The sequence below is a fragment of the Rhinatrema bivittatum genome, chromosome 2 (genome assembly GCF_901001135.1).
Source record: "Rhinatrema bivittatum chromosome 2, aRhiBiv1.1, whole genome shotgun sequence".
Taxonomy (NCBI): Eukaryota; Metazoa; Chordata; class Amphibia; order Gymnophiona; family Rhinatrematidae; genus Rhinatrema; species Rhinatrema bivittatum.
The window spans coordinates 176,129,423-176,146,653 of record NC_042616.1 but is presented as its reverse complement, the minus strand read 5'-3'; the positions used below and the strand labels follow the sequence as shown (position 1 = coordinate 176,146,653).

At 42.4% G+C, this 17,231-nt stretch overlaps 1 protein-coding gene across 10 annotated transcripts in view; it reads right to left on the bottom strand.

Moving 5' to 3' along the window:
- Positions 1-17,231, bottom strand: part of PPP1R9A (protein phosphatase 1 regulatory subunit 9A) — a 541,608-nt gene that overhangs the window by 22,446 nt on the left and 501,931 nt on the right. For 7 of the 10 annotated variants that reach the window (XM_029588910.1, XM_029588913.1, XM_029588912.1 and 4 more), the window contains 3 exons: positions 10,814-11,003; positions 9,971-10,015; positions 4,523-4,642 (listed from right to left, as the gene is read on the bottom strand). In XM_029588910.1, the coding sequence (XP_029444770.1) occupies positions 4,523-4,642; positions 9,971-10,015; positions 10,814-11,003 (355 nt within the window). The remainder of the gene's footprint in view (positions 1-4,522; positions 4,643-9,970; positions 10,016-10,813; positions 11,004-17,231) is intronic. The other 3 variants (XM_029588915.1, XM_029588917.1, XM_029588920.1) reach the window with 1 other exon arrangement.

The window sequence follows — 17,231 nt, the reverse complement described above, 5'->3', positions numbered from 1 at the left end:
TTACATTGCATTTTAACGTTCCTAGATTTACTACTTCTCCAATGGTTCTGTTAGAAGGGTATTTTATAGAAAATCTGAAAATTTCTGAAAATGCTTCTCTACTTGTTTTCATAACATATTATTTTCCTCTCTTTGTTAAGAAAGAGGGCCAACAGCTAGATTCAAGTATGTTTAATTTCCTTGATTGAACAGGTGCTCCGGAAGAGGTAGAGGAAGATGCACCCCGGAATAAAATGTATTAGTAAATTTGTTTTCTAATCGGCCAGAGATTTGGGTGATGAAACTTCTTTTTCTAGAGAGAGAGGTACCTTTTTTTGAATTCTAAAATTCAATGTTTTCCCAGATGTGGCCAAGTCCACTCAACAGAAAGAGAGGCAGTTTCTTTTATTGCATCTTAGGTTTTACCATTAGGTGCTATATTTTGGATGAATTACCCCAGCAAATGAGTAGTTAAATATCAAGCAACAGGATGAATTTATATGTTTTCTATGACCTTCCTCAACTCACAGCTTTTTTTTTTTTTTAGTACCAGACTAGGAGCAAGTAGAGCTACTCTGGCAACAATCTCTCTCACAACTACTAGTTATAACTTCTTGGCTCTTTTAAAAATGGCAGTTGAGTTTCATTGTTTAGATTCCTCTTTTTTCTTCAATTCTTCATTTTCTTTGGAATATTTTTTCATGCCCCCCCTATAAATCTGATGGACTGATATTATTTCAAGATTTGTGTATTTTTTTCTCTATGGTAATCATTCATTTTCTTTTGGTTGTTCTTGAAACAGTTTTCAATGCAAGCGTTTTCTTGTTATTGCCAATTTAAAATACAATAAATAAGAGTTTAAAAAAAGCAAAATTTGGAAAGCTCAGGAAATTGTACTGGTCCTGGAGAACACTGGAGTCTTTGAAGGTTGTGATAAATCCTTTCTGTATGTCCCTTAAAAGGTGTCACAGCCCACACAGTAGAATAGGTGAGGTTATCTCATTGCTTTAAGGAAATGAATTCTGAGATTCAAGAACTCGCACATTGTAGGCACCTTTCCCCTGCCCTTTTTGGCATGGTTAATATTCCACATCTCTGTACATGCTCACAAGTAAATCTCAGGTTAGGGAGATTACTGGGGGGGGGGGGGGGAGAACAAGATGGCAGAAGCCTAGAGTTCACACTCTTACCTACCTTCCCCTTCTTGCCAAGTGATTTCTTCTCTCTCCTTTACTTAAGACTCAGGATGATCAAATGAATAGGGAAGACCTGTGTGTCCCCTTCAACTATGGGTCCCCCTACTGCAAGTTATTAGAAACGCAGCAGCAATCCCCAGTGAAGGTCCACTTGAGTGAGCAAGGGAGGAAGGTCAGCCACCCCCAGCCTTTCTGAAGAGTGAAGTGCCACTGAGCCCCAGGATGGGAACTCCACCTGCAAATCCAGCAGGGCAGGATACCATGCGAGCACTTCAGGTGCCCTTGGATGACGTGGCTGCCTCTGGGGCTGTTGAAGCTTGACTTTACAGTCCTGCTGGTGGAGGAAGTTTGGTAAACAATGGTGGACTATAACTAATGTCTTAAGGATGGTTCCATAAATTATTAAACATTCACACACTATAAAGTAGAAATACCCACTACTTTTGCACCTACATTTACGGTGTATGAATTGATTAGAACTACATCTGAAAAAGTAACAGAGGTTTCTACTTTATATTGCTGTACTGTGGGTATAACTAATAAATGAGTATCAATGATCTCAATGTTCTTGAGGGACATACTACTGGAGCCCTTGGTTTTAGCGAACACGACTCTTGCCTATTCAAGAGATTATGCACCATCACAAGTAGACTAAATGCACGCCTGCTTTTTATGAGAAGCCAGTGCAAATCCCTTAGTGCTGGGGTGACGATCAAAATGTATTATTCCTAATAATACACGTGCAGCTGCATTTTAAACAAGTTGCAATACCCTCAGTAGCTTATCAAGCAAACCTATCCATAGGGTATTGCAGTAATCAATGTGGCCCAGTATGAGGGACTGAAGTACTGTACAAAACATTGCGACTGGCAAAAAAGACTTTAAATGGCACAACAGTTTCAATTTATAAAAAGGCCAGGACTTTGCGTTTTATAAACTTTCCAAAGTTGTCCATTTGTACAACTCTCACTATTTTTCTTGGAATAGGAAGTTTTAAAGATTCCGAAACAGCCTTGCCCCCTATATCCAAGGCTCATTACCTGCCACTGTCTATTAAGAAAACGGTGGTTTTGGCACACGGTCTCCAGAGGGCAAATTATCCTTTGATTTTCTAAATTTAACGCAAGCTCTGGAGAATGTGGAGGATGATGAGGCTGTGAAACCAGCTACTTTAATTGTTAACTTCGATCTTGAATCAGATAGAGGTCTTCCAGCTCTTTATAGGCATGGGGAAACCCAGTTCCTGCACTATAAAATTCATGCCTCTAACTTATTAGGAGAAAATAAGAGAAGGAAGAAGAACTGGCAGTATGTTCATCCATAAGAGATACCTATCTCATATAAAAAGGAGAGTAAAGGAGGTAGCTACCTAGTACAAGTAGGCCTACTAAATGAATGGAAGCAGAAGAATGGATCAGATCAGGACATCAGTAAAATTCAAGTTCCAAACAGAGATCTCTAAATTGGAGGGCGTCTCTAGGTATAGGAGTCCCAAATTTCAAAAGGGAAACAGCTGATGTTTGAAGTATTTCTGTAGTATGGATTTATCAAAGAGAACGTGTATTGTGTGTCAGATTATCCATATCGAACATGTACTTTAACGATGACTTTATGCTAGAACACTATTCAAGTATTCTTCGGCACTTGGAGATACACAGAGATATCCAGGGCTATGAAGTGTAAAACCCCTCTTCAAGCCAATTACAGAGAATCCACCTAACGAGGCTTAAGAAAATTGAAGGTATTGGGCTAAGACTTAGTCCTGGTATTAATTGTGGACCCTTGACTCACAGTGAGTCACCAGTTGGTGTTACAAGTAAATAAGCCACAAAATAATAATTATAAAAAAAAACCCCTCTCACTTAAGGTTCCAGTTTGGCGGCTCTGACATCATGACTGTACAAGATGCATCTGAGAGCAAAGGAGAAAAAATGTAAAGGCTGGAATTGCTTAAAAGCCCTTCTGGACTCTTTCCTGCTCCCCACAGAGACTGTTTCCAAAGAGACTAGAGCAAAGAGACAGTGAGGAGCAGGTAGGATCCCCTATTGAATCTGCTGGGAAATACAGCTCCAGAAAAGTGCCTGCAGAGGAACCAAGGCTTCACGTGAGGTTTAGGCGAAATGTGATTTTGGATAGAATGGCAGCCTCTGAGGATGCAGCAGGGATAAGCAGTCTTGGTCTCAGCTGCAGCAACAGGAAGAAAATTGTAGCTTAGAAGAGCCATCAGCAAAAGACCTTTTTGTCAATAACTTCCCACAGTTTCTAGGTATAAAGATGGAGAAGCCACACAAATGTAACACTCTGCCACGCTTTACTTTTGGAACTAAACAGAGGCAGCAATAACAACTTGCTACCATAATTTCTTTACATAAGACTTTTGTCATGTGTCTCTCTCGACTAGATTGTAGGCTCCATCAAGCAGGAGCAGGGACGATCTCTTATCTTGCATGTGTCTAGCTGCACTTGAAAATCATTTATTTATTAAGTGTGCCAGGCAACTGAATGGCTATAAACTGGCCAGGTCTCGACTAGCAAGTAAAACAGGAAAGCTCCTTACACCCACACTTAGTCTGCTGAGAGTCAGCTAGACAGTATAAAGGGCCATGCAGTAGGACAATCCTGGGAAAGGGACTGTGCTCAAATTCAGCTTCTCGGGTGAAGATTAGCTGAGTGTGCCTCCTTGATGTGTTCTCTAGCAGATTTGCACAGTGCCTCCCAACTCAAATTCCATCCAATTCCCATCTTAAAGCGCTAGTTCCAACTGGACTCTGTGGGAAGAGAAGGATAAGGATACAAGGCCAGTGGCTTGCTACACTAGGGAGAGAAGTGGTTGGGTTGCTGATGTGCCATGTGTGTCAGCAAATTGGGTCTTGATCTCATTCTTGTATTTCCTGTAATACACTTTCTCATTTTTCATTCTTATGGGTTACTGGCTGAATGCAGTATCTTGTGCTCACTCCCCTTTATTACTAGATTACTGGTGTACACACACACACATCTGTGCACATAACTTTCCTGGGTGGATGCACCGTGAGATATCATCTACTTGCAATCAAGACTCATCTTTGTAAGAGGCAGTCTGAGCTTCTTGTTCCCATCCGGTTGAGAGGAAATCACAGGCCCCGCACCTTTAAAAGGTAGTCCCGTGAACAGACCAGGAAAAGAAAGATGATCTATCTTACGGAGAAGCCAGGAAGGGGTTTAACTCATACATCACAGAAAAATGCAAAATTTATTTATTTATTTTTTAAACTCCATTACCCAAAGAAGAATTTCGGTACCAGTGAAAAAAATGCCACCAGGGACATAGATGTAATATTTCTGCAGCTAGAAAGTCAAGCACATACCTCATCTGACGACAGCACTAAAGAATGAGAACGTCCAGGGCCTTTGGGTTCTGCCACTAAACCACTCAGATCTGCTGAACTTGTACTGCTAGGGCTGAAGTCATCACTGAATGTGAAATTCTACAAACAAGAAACCAAATGACCATGAACTGAACAGAAGTTAATTGTAACATAAGAGACTAAGTGCCACCCAAACACAGCTGAACTAAAAAGTCAGTTATGCTGAGATGGTCCCCTGCAGGTTCAAAATGCTATTTAAGTACTATGTTGCATGCTAGAAAAGTCCCTTGCTGGGCTCCATCTAGAAGGAGAGCATAATCAAATGATGTGACCCAGGAAAGCGTCTGAGCACCAAAGAGGAAGGAGCTGGGTCTTGTGTGCTACTTGGATCATACGAGTAGCTTTTGCCAGAAGTACATAGAACTCCTGTGATTTTACAGCACTACAAAATAGCATTGCATACCTGCAAGGCGGATTTTTAGCACGGCAGACTCCAGAACTTGCAATGTTGAAGTGCTATTTGATGACCTTTATTAAAACATCTAAGACGACAGATGAGTAATAACATAATTTAAGAGAGAGAAGGCATGCCTTGCTAATTGGTGACCAACGGGTTGGGTCAGAAACTCCGATAAAAGAATGGACACAGTACCTTTCACTAGTGGTCAGCAACAACAGGAATGTCTTCTCTGAGGACCCAACTGTTATTTTAAATAACCAAAAAGTTTTAAAAAACCCAAAGCTTCATGCATTTTATTTACTTATTTTCAGAGTCACTGGCTATATGCACCATTGACTGTTCACACTAGTGGTCTCCGCCTGGTAATCTGAGAGCACTAGTGTAGCCACTCACCACCTGGGTAATGCTCCAGATGCTCACCCACCTGCAATAGTCTCCTTTGGTTTGGGGGGGGGGGGAAGGGGGGTTATTATAGATCATTGTCATGTGTTAGGTTCCTTTCTTTTAACCTAGCTGAGATAGGCCATTGACAAGTACTACTCAAGTGGAGATGGTACTTCAAAAGGATAACTGAAATTTTAAATAGACATTTTTCAGTGCACATTGGAACCATTTCATAGTGAACTCTTATGCAAACTTCCTGATGCGGGGAATGTTCCCCAAATTCCAGTCTACTTCTAAGGTATTTCAGAAGAGACATTTTGCCTAGGCTGATCCAAAAATCTGCCACGCTGAAATACCTTTCCCCGGGTATATTATTTATAAGCTGAAACAGCACTATCTATCCCTCCTAAAAGTTTAGGATGCACAGTAGTGCTTTCTTAGACGCTCAACGCCTCTGTGACAGGGTGAGTATATCCTGCACATGGATGCCTTTATTCCAAGGGATTAAACTTGTTCTAAGATTGTGATAAATTGCAGGAAGACCTTGTGAGACTGGAAAATTGGGCATCCAAATGGCAGATGAAATTTAATGTGGAAAAGTGCAAGGTGATGCATATAGGGAAAAATAACCCATGCTATAATTACACGATGTTGGGTTCCATATTAGGTGCTACAACCCAAGAAAGAGATCTAGGTGTCATAGTGGATAACACATTGAAATCGTCGGTTCAGTGTGCTGCGGCAGTCAAAAAAGCAAACAGAATGTTGGGAATTATTAGAAAAGGAATGATGAATAAAACGGAAAATGTCATAATGCCTCTGTATCGCTCCATGGTGAGACCGCACCTTGAATACTGTGTACAATTCTGGTCGCCGCATCTCAAAAAAGATATAATTGCGATGGAGAAGGTACAGAGAAGGGCTACCAAAATGATAAGGGGAATGGAACAACTCCCCTATGAGGAAAGACTAAAGAGATTAGGACTTTTCAGCTTGGAGAAGAGACGACTGAGGGGGGATATGATAGAGGTGTTTAAAATCATGAGAGGTCTAGAACGGGTAGATGTGAATCGGTTATTTACTCTTTCAGATAGTAGAAGGACTAGGGGACACTCCATGAAGTTAGCATGGGGCACATTTAAAACTAATCGGAGAAAGTTCTTTTTTACTCAACGCACAATTAAACTCTGGAATTTGTTGCCAGAGAATGTGGTTCGTGCAGGTAGTATAGCTGTGTTTAAAAAAGGATTGGATAAGTTCTTGGAGGAGAAGTCCATTACCTGCTATTAGGTTCACTTAGAGAATAGCCACTGCCATTAGCAATGGTTACATGGAATAGACTTAGTTTTTGGGTACTTGCCAGGTTCTTATGGCCTGGATTGGCCACTGTTGGAAACAGGATGCTGGGCTTGATGGACCCTTGGTCTGACCCAGTATGGCATTTTCTTATGTTCTTATGTTCTTATGTTCTTAAGAACCTGCCAAGAAATATGTGGCAGAAGGTTAAAAAGGAGAACCAGCTCCAGGAAGTAACTAATTATTCATGTTGGCTAAGCGAGTCAGCACTGCGTTCAGAACTCCCACAGAACAGCAGGTGTTCCTGGAGTATAAGAAACACAGTCTATGTGGGAGAGGAAGAGAAAAAGAGTGTGTTATGCAGAGTTCACCAGGGACTAATGCAGTAGTGGTATCGATTTTTTTCTCATACTCTGGGACCAAGAACATTGTCTCCGTGGTCATACATATTTTTCTAGGATGAGTAGGGAGTTGAATAACAAAGGGAAAAGATAGAACACCTCTGTATTGGTGAGACATCTGGCACATTGTGTTTATAGTTCTGGAAGCCGTACCTTCAAAAGTTATAGGTAGGCAAGAGGTGGTACAGAGAAAAGCAACTCAAATGGTAGAAGGTCTACATTTAAAGCTATATGAAATCAGAATTCAGAACTTATATATTTAGTTACACCATGCATTCCAGCAGGACATTCTATTATTAATCCTCATTTAAATACCTGAAAAAAATAAAGGAAAAGAAATAAACCTTTCCAATGAAAAGAAAGTTGTAGATCTAGGAGTTATGGTATGAAGCACCAAGAGGACAGACTCAGGAACGTCAGTATTTTTTTTTTTTCCACGGTTAGCATGGCAGATGTCTGGAAAGTCCTTCTGGAATGGGTGGTGGATGCTAAACTGGTAAAGGACTTAAAAAATGTATAACTAGAATGGACCCTAACTTGCAAAAAGAGAACGGATAGCAGAGGCATGGCCTAGTGGCACCACAGACCATGGGGGTAGGCTAGTGTTAGCCTGTTAGAGTGGCAGTTATGACCCTAATAGCAGTGGTATGAATGCAACAGGCTGTCAAGCAGGCACTGGAGTAATCAGTATGTTGTGACCATGATTAAAACCCAACAGGATGTTTTGTACAATGGTTTTACTAGTTTTGGTAGCTGTGTGGTGGATTATTAGAAAACTTGATAATAAGACATTAAAGGGGAACTGGATGTTGGATTTGGTGTTGGATTGGTAACAATCATAGAGAAACATGACAAAGCCTGAATCGGCCTACTAGTGGAGGTGATACAGACTAGTACTTTAACACATATGCCGTCATATGGACGGCAGTGGGTTAAAAAACGAAGGTAAAGGGCATCAAGGTTGGGAAGCAGTGTTAGGTTGAGTGTAGATATTTAAGTCCTCATCTAGCTAAGGTGGAAGAATTGCAACTGGGTAGACTGGATAGTCCAATTTAGGTTTTTTTCTGCTGTCATTTACTATTCTACTCTGCTGTAAACCAGGGAGAGGTGGCTTTTTCTGAAGAGCTGGTTAATGTCATAACCTGCTAGTAAGGTAAAGACTTATTAAAGGTGCTTATTTACTTTCTCTGAGGCTGGAGAAGCATAAATATTGTTGATCAGACACAGCTGGCTCTGTTGTAAGGTTCATCTGTACCAGAGAACCACAGTCGACCAAGACTACCATAGCCCTGATACCAGGGCAAAGATATTACAGTAAAAGTCCCATTATCTGGAATTCATCCAATCAGAAATCTCAAATCATACACATCTAGAAATGCAGTCCCCCCCCCCCCCCTTGCATAATTGCAAGGACACAGACTTCCACAGGGCAGGGAGCACACGTTATGGATTTCACTATGATAGGATTCCACTGTGTAACAGAATTTAAGATATATATGTATATATATACACATATATATATATATATATATATATGTATATATATACACATATATATATATATATATATTTTATTATTTTACCTTTTTAATTTTTTTTTTTTAGCACAGCAATAGTTGTAAAGGTTTCAGGATACAGGTTTGAAACCCTAATAGAATCTTAAGAGCTGGAGGTATCAGTTCTTTGGTAAGTGGGTCTTGCACTGCTCTGTTTAGCCACTAAACTGCATTCGTACCCTCTCTCAAACAGGGAATGGAAATGGAAGCTGACAAAAAAGTAGGTTAAAGACCCTATACCACCCTCTGGGAGAGCCCCAAAAAGGGTCTTTAGAAGTAACCGGAAGCATTACCATTTATTTGTCAGCTAAAACCAAGGATATTATTAAGATTTCTGTCCGATCATTCTCATATTCTTAAGGAGACTGGTTTGAAGGGTTTGAAAGTCCCTCCTGGTCTATTACCCCACCGTTACAGATGTCAGTACACCAAAGCACTGCCGTCCCGTGCCGACTCTCGGAAACCAGTCACAGCACCATCCTGATGAACACAATACCGTATTTGAAAAGTTACTTTAAGGAAAGGCCGTTTAAAATTAAAAAAAAACGGAGGGTTTGGCCATAACAAGAGATACATACCTTTTATTGTAAAAGAAAAAAAAAACCGTATGGCGTTGAAGAAATGCAGTAATTTTAGAAAGAGAATGCACGAGGCAAGGTCAGGAGGAAAGGTGCGGTGGGAGGGTGGGAAGCAGGCAGGTGTATATTTTGTGAGAAGCGTCCTGGGGGGTAGTACTGCTGCTTTAATGATTCATCGTTTAATTCCATGGGTAAAGGAGAGCTTCTATTCCCAATGCCAGTGTCTGCATCCAGAAGTAGAAACACCAAAGCGAGACAGCCTTAGCCCCCCAAAAACTGGATTGGTTGAGACACCACAATTTTCCACTTGCTAGAGTGAGGAAGGATTAATCGTCAAGCTCCCCAGATTTCACTGTGCAAATCACTACAGGGCTGCTAATCAGTTACAATTACTGTTTAATCTGTAAAATCTTCTCTCTTCAGCATCAGATTGCAAGGCGGGGACCTGATTTGTGGGAAAACGAAATCCGAATGCCAATCAAGTGTTTTTTTTTTTCTTTTAAGGGGAAATGACCAATTATATATGAGCGAAGTGACACGGTCCCAATCCTGGGGAATCTGTGCAGCATCAGGTGTGGCCTTCACAGACTTCCACCCCACCCCCTCCCCCACCAGCCTTCCAGATAGGAACAAGTAATCTGTAACTGATTGCTGCTTAACCGATCAGATCTGCCATCACAAAAAAGTCACAACTACTGATTGCATACATACATACATACAGCCATGCCTCAAAGTTCAGCATTTTAAGAAAATACAGAAACTAAATACTATACCAAACGATATGAATGGGGGAATACTGGTGGCCATGAAAAGATGCTCTGTCAGAGAGAAACAGCACACAGATGAAGATGGATTAGAAACATTACATTCAAAGGTTAAGGTTATGGTTTTTTTTTTTTATATCATGCTGACAATTTCCATGCAAAAGAAGATACAAAAGGGTCGCACGTGGCTTATGCTAAAGGATTTAAATGACTCTGTTCCCAGCCCATGTTGATATTTTTGTTAGAGGGGAAAAAGATGATTAGCTGGAAACATTAATGCTGAAGGTTTTAGTAGGTGATCACCTACCTTTAATCTTTTTTTTTTTTTTTAATTACTTTAAATACATTTTCCGATAACACCATTAACAAAGAAAACATTGTTTTCGTACAGACTTGAAGTACTCTTTCAAAGGTTATCCAGTGATTTTTTTTTTACAATATAGGTGCTTTAATAAAGTGGAGATTTTACAATAGAATGGCATATACTGTGGGCCCCTTCCTCGAGGATTCAAACGAAGCTTTTAGATCGGTTCAGTGATAAAACACATCTTGTCTGTCTTACTGGGGCAACAGCAATACAGCAGGCTGAGTGAACGAGTGAGAGAGAGAGAGCGAGGTCTCGTACAATCTGCAGTAGAATTGTACAGATGTAAAATAAAAAGCCTTTCCTTATTTGTTTGCACTTTTTTTTAGGTAAAAATACACATCTACAGATTTATTTATATTGTTGCATCATGACCACATTAGTCCCTTATTTAGCAATAAAAAAAACAAACCCCAAAACACAAGATCTAAGCAATGCATTCACAAAAGGTTCTGGAAATGTCCTCTGCCCTTTTCTTTCGTTTCTACCTTGGACCCCCTCTTGTCTGGGCTGAGGTTCTCCGAGGAGGGCTCCGTGGAGCTGGCCGGGGAAGGCACGTTGCTGGAGGAGTTGGATCCTCTGCCGCTCCACGTGAAGGGCAGACAAGGCGGGAGGGAGGAGGAGCGCTCTCCCAGGGACTGGTTACTTCCTGAGCTTCCCAGCGTTTCTCTGGAGGTCCTGCTCAACCAAATTGAATGACAAGCAGCGTTAATGGAATGAAGTTTTACTCACCTTAAATGCTCAGGCATTTCTGCCTGGAGCATGACGTTCTGAACTTGCTTAGTGATTTTTTTTTGGTTTGTTTTTTTATATCCTTTGAAGATTAAGTTCTAAAGCAGGCGTGGCTCAGCCTTTCACGCACCAAGAGTCAAGGAATCAGAGCGCACAAATACCAAACATCCTCACATTTTCAAGAAAAGAGATAGGGTGGGGGGAAAATGGTCCTTGGAGGAGGGGAGAGATGCTCACTGTTGGGAACACTCCTTCTCCGATATCTCCACCGGAATCTCTCTCTCAGTGCTCCCATCTTGTCCCTGGTCTTTCTCATCTCAATCCCCAGTCTCTCTTTCAATCCTACCCTGATCCCACTGCCCACTCTCAATCTTCCACCAGTCTCTCTCTCATTCCCCCAACCTGTCCCTCACCAGTCTCTTGCTATCCAATCCCATCCTATCATTTTCCCCACCAGCCTCACTCTTAGTCCCCATCCTATCCCCACGAGTCTCTCTTAATCCTCTCACCAATCTCTCTCAACTCCTTCACCCTGCCCCACCAGTTTCTCTTAATCCCTCCACAAGTCTCTCATCTGTCCCCACCAGTCTCCCTCAATCCTCCCACACTTTCCCCACCAGTTTTTCTCTCTTAGCAGTACCATCATAACTTCCCGCTGCCACAAGTACGAGAGGCTCAGCATCCCCAACACAACACTTCCCTCCTAGCCCCTGGTGCTAATTCCCCCTCCGTACCAGTATCCCAAGGCCTCGCCCTGACTGCACCACTTCTGTGTCTCTCTCATGCATCCTCTGCCACAATTCCTGGCTCTCACAGCCTTCCCACTTCATTACCTCATTGTGTGTCCCTCTCAAACCTTTCCCCCTCCCAGTCACAACCTCTAGCTTTCTCTCACCCCTCCATCCCCCCATCACACCTTTGGATCTCATTCCTCCCTAACTCTCCCCCTTTCCCTCCACATCACAACCTCTGGCTCTGTTACCCTCCCTTTTGCCCTTCACCACCTCTGGTCCTCTGTCACATTCCCTCCCCCCTCTTCACTACCTGGGGCTCTCAATCATCCTTCATAACCCCCCTTCACCTTTCTCTCACACATACCCTCCATCACCTCTACCCCACCCCAACACCATTTATGGTTCTTTAACCCCTCTCCCCACCACCACCTCTGGCTCTCTTTCTCACATACATCTTCCCCCCCCCCACCCCGACTTTCTCGTACCACATTACTGCCTTTGCCCATGTTTTTAAAACTCCTTCACCTCTATCCCTAGCTCTCTTGTGCCCCCTCCACTCAACTATTTCCCAAACAATACCCCCCCAACATAGCTCTAATGAAATTTCCTCTCCGGCCCTCTCCCCACTCGCTTATTCCTCCTACCTTAGCCCTGGGCACCTCATAGCTGCTGCAGAATTTGTAGCAGCGCAGCTCTTGGAGGAATAGGATGCCAGACAGCCTAATATCCATTGCTGATTACAAGGAGATGAGCAGGGACGTGATACTCACCCCCCTCCTCAACCATTTATCCCCTTTCAAGTCCCTCCCGAGAGAAGCCTCCATCCCCTTTTGCACTGCTCCTCCCTCAAGCATTCTCACCCTCACCTCCCCCCACCATTCACCACTTCTTGCACTGCCCTCCCTCCATTCCTTGCATTCACCCCCTTTCCCTTGCCACATCATCATTTGGGCTGAATGAAGCTGCAAGTGACTTCTCTCTCTCTCTCCCACTTTGCTATTGGCTGGAAGCACAGTGATCTGCTGCGTCCTCTCCAGACCCTTCCCCTCTAGGTAATACAGCAGAGAAGGGCCCCCTCTGTTCCAGGCAGTAGGTGGGGTGGAGGGTGGACAAGGATAGGGAGGGCCTGGAACAAGGTGCTGACTTTGCTCTCCTCTGCTATCCTGTCAGCTCCAGCCTTTGCCAGCCTCTCCCCATCATCCAATTCTTCAGGTTGCAGACAAGAGGGGGAGGGAAGAGCAGGAAGAGTAGACGAAAGCCTCTGCCCACTGCTCCAGTCCCTCCCTTCCCTACGGCATCAAGCAGGCAGCACTGCAAGGGCAGGAGCAGAGGAGCTGGAGGAGAACGGCTTCTCTCTGCTCTGTTATGCTGTGTGCGCTCCCTGCTCTGGCCTCTGGCCTCCTGTCCTCCACAGTACTGCTCAGTTGACAGGAGGACAACAGCTGCATTTTGCATACAAAAGAGCCACAGGTTAGTCCCCGCAGTTCTAAAGCATCTACAGTTAACAGCAATTAGTCTATGTAATCTTAACTATTCACTTCGGAATACATTTTCAAAGCCATCTGGCTTCATAAGTGAGGACTTAGGCAGCTAGGCCAAAGCCCTTGAAAATTTACTGAGACTGAGCAGCAGACTAATGCAAATTTCAGGCTAAACTAGCCCCAGCCTTCCCCAGCGGAACGGACGCGAGAGCAGCACTGATCACTGCTGAGCGCTTGCTGATGAAGGCTGGGCCCTTGCAGAATTGTAAGTGCAAGATTCTGCAGGGAATCGGAGGCTGTTGGGAAGATACTTTTTTGATCTTGGGTGGTGGGCACTTTTTACTGTTGCCATCAGGAAGGAGGGAGGGGCCGGTTGGGAAGACTTTTTTTTTTTTTTTTCCCTTTACCTTGGGAGGAAGGGAGGGGGGAGGGGAAAAACTGCAGTAAAATTTCAGTGCTGCTCAGTGGCCGCTTGGCTGGCTATATTGTAGCCGGCTCTGTTCACTGTAGGCATATTTTCAGCAGAACGTTATCTTGGCTACTCAGCTGCTCTTTGAAAATTGGCCCCTTAGTTATTAATCCTCTTTGGGAAGGCTATACTCAACCCCCTTCATAAAAGGTGACCTTGTTTCTTAAAGTTCACCTGAACAAAAATAAATCAAACTGACATCCATGGCTGAGGATTTTGGGGGCACAGGTAGACCTGCCGGCATTTCTGCGAAGTCCGTGGGCAGCTTTCACCAGCAAGACTTTGCACTCATTTTCAAAGGAAATCCATTTGCCTCCTTTCCCTTTGAAAATTATCCCAGAAAAAAAAAACTATCTGCACACATTTAAACCTGTTTTATGCAGGTAGTTTTGACAGGAAATATTATGTGCATGCTTTTGAATTGTGTGTGCGACAATCCCCTCCCCTAGCCCTACAACCTCCTCTCACTGCAGGTAAAAGTACTTGCAGAGAAGCCCCACGCGCCTACTTTTACCTGCATCAGGGGAGAGGACTTTTTTAAAAAGCCAATTTTTGCACGTAAAGCACTCTTTTTACTTGTGGAAATTATTTTTAAAATTACCCTCATAAAGGGCAATTTTAAAAAGTCATTTGCCCAGATAAAAGCAAGCCTGAGGATCAACAATATGCAGATTTGTACCCACGGAAAGAGTAGATAGGATCAGAGGTTAGGTTGGGGGAGGCAACAATGTGCATATTTGTGTTTTCAAAACTACACATAGGGGCTGATGCAAAAAAAGGTGCGCCCGCTTTCCTAAAGTGCCCCCAGGCACCTCTCCCGGGGGCGCGATGCCTTATTTAAATTAGGGCTCGTGCTGTCAAGAAGGCTCTTGGGGTGATTGCATGCCCCTAGCACCTCCTTGACAGCGTGTGCCTGAGAGAAGTCCGCTGTCGGTGGCTGTCCTCCGGTTAAGAAAGCGGACGCTGAATTTATCAGCATCTGTTTTCCTAACTGGCCCACATGCATGGGTTAGGAAAATGGACGCTGACAAATTCAGCGTCCATTCTCCAAACCTGACTGCCGGAACCATAAGGAGTGAATAAATCAATATTAGATTGTCGGGCACTTAATATTAATTTATTCATTCCTTCACTTATTGCCGATTGGTGCTTTCATTGTCAGATGTCAGTGGAAGGACCAATCCTCTTTCAGGAGGCAATAAGTGAAGAAGTGAATACATTAATATTAAGTGCCCGACACTAATATTGATTTCTTCACTCCTTACGGTGCCGGCAGTCAGGTTTGGAGAATGGACGCTGAATTTATCATTCTCTGTTTTCCTAACCCATGGATATGCCAGGGATTGAGGAAATGGATGCTTGTCAACTGAGCATCCGCTTCCTGTACCTGACTGCCGGCACTTTTTTTTTTTAACTTTTTATTTATTTTTTTAATTTGTTCCTTCTACTTAACATCGCAAAGATATTAAGTAGGAGGCAGTACAGAAAAGCTGTTTTTTCTGCTTTTCTGTACTACTTTAAGGGGCACTCAGCAATTAATGCTGAGTGCCCCTTGTGTCTGACGCACAAAAATGTGCGTCAGACACACTTTTTTTTTTTTTTTTGCATTGGGAGTGAATAGCTAATAGCCTCATTCACGTGCATTTGCATGTGATGAGCGCTATTAGTTTCACTCTGCATCAGACGCCTGTTGTGGAGGCGCTAATCTTCCTATTGCATAAGAGGATTAGGTAGCATCTATACAACCCATGTCCAACTGCGGGTTGTACAGTGCGCTTGGCTGAGTGCACTGTATTGCATCGGCCCCATAGTGTTTTACAGGTTAAAAGTATGCACAGGAAAAAACAAAGGTGCAAATCTGTGTGTTTACCGCTTCCCTCTTCTCCTTGCCTTTAAGAACTGGTGCCCATGGGGGAAAAGTACCCACAGATTATTCACAACAATGCCAGCACTTTTGAAAATTGCCCCATTAATGAGACCCCCAACCACAACTCTAAAAATTAGCAGGGAAAAATCTGTGTTTTAGTTTGATTTTAAGTCATATCAAAAAAGTAAATTTTAAGACATGGTGACTTAGGCCCTGCTCCTCTTCGGAGTCCATCATAAGCACGTTAATATGGCCGAAGCACAACCATGATCCTTTTTATGCTACCTTTCAGCCTGGTCTTTCTTTGACTCCCCATCTTACTACCAACCATAATCTTCCTTGTTCTTGCTGCAGCCAAGAAGCTATGTGAAGCTGTTTTTAGTTACTGGTTTAACATTCACACGTTTGTTTCTCTAAGTTCCTCTTTACAAAGGAGTTTGTGTGCAGCTTATTTTACTTTAGATAGCACTTTAAGCTAGCTATGAGGAACAGATTTGCGTTATAGTCCATTCTCTCTGCCTCTCATGCACCTACCTCACTTCCTGTTCATTTAATATGGATGTTTAGAGGGCACAGACTCAATTCCTTATAGATTTATTTTGCTATATAAATAGATTCTTTTTCTCAATTAAATACAACCTGCTTTTAATTATTTAACATTGATTTTCCCTTATCATTCTTTTTTTTTTTTTTTTTTTTTTAAATAATTAAATTATAATCCACACTTACTTGTCTTGTCTGAGTGACTAACTGTAAGCTCCACAGAGCAGGGGCGCTCTCCTATGTGTATCCGTACAGTGCTGTGTACATCTGTAGTGCTATAAAAATTGTAAATAGCTGAAGTAATAGAATTGGAGACAATTTTTTTTAGGGCTTCTAATGGGCTTAGATTGTGAAGTTATTTTAAATGTGTGTGGCTGATACGTCTTATATCTGTCAAAGTTATTTCTCAAAAATCTCCTTTAGAAATACTGGAAGGCTTCAATGAATACCAATTCCAAGTATGCAAGCAGTAATGAAACATGCAGCAATCAGTCCACCGACACACTCCATGTTTCGCCGGAACGCTGAAAAGGGAGGGACAATTCAATCTTGATTAACATGAATTGCATCAGTCTGTGATCTGAATCATGTTGACTAACATGGACTGATCCAATGTTAGTCAAGTTTGAATTATCCCTCCTGTTGCAGCCTTCGGGCAAAAAAAAGGACCATGTCAGGGGACTGACTGTTACATGTTTCATTACTGCTTGCATACTTGGAATAAAGGACTTGGGATTCATTGAACCTTTCCAGTGTTAATTAAAGGAGGTTGTTAAGAAGGAACTTTAAGGATAGATCTAAGATGCGTCTGCCACACACTTATTTGATTTTGTACCTCTGGTGTGTTGCGCTGTGCTATCTCCACTTTCTTGCCTGCTGATTTTAAATATGTGCCACAATCCCAAATCACCAAAAGCTTAATTTTTTTATGCTTTTTTCCCCAGCTTTATTGTTAACAGATGCACCACAAGTATTTCCATATTACTTCTATATGCTTTATATATACATATATTATATACACACACACAATATAAATCTTTTCAAATAATAAGACCAGAGGTCTTTTTTTTTTTTTTTTTA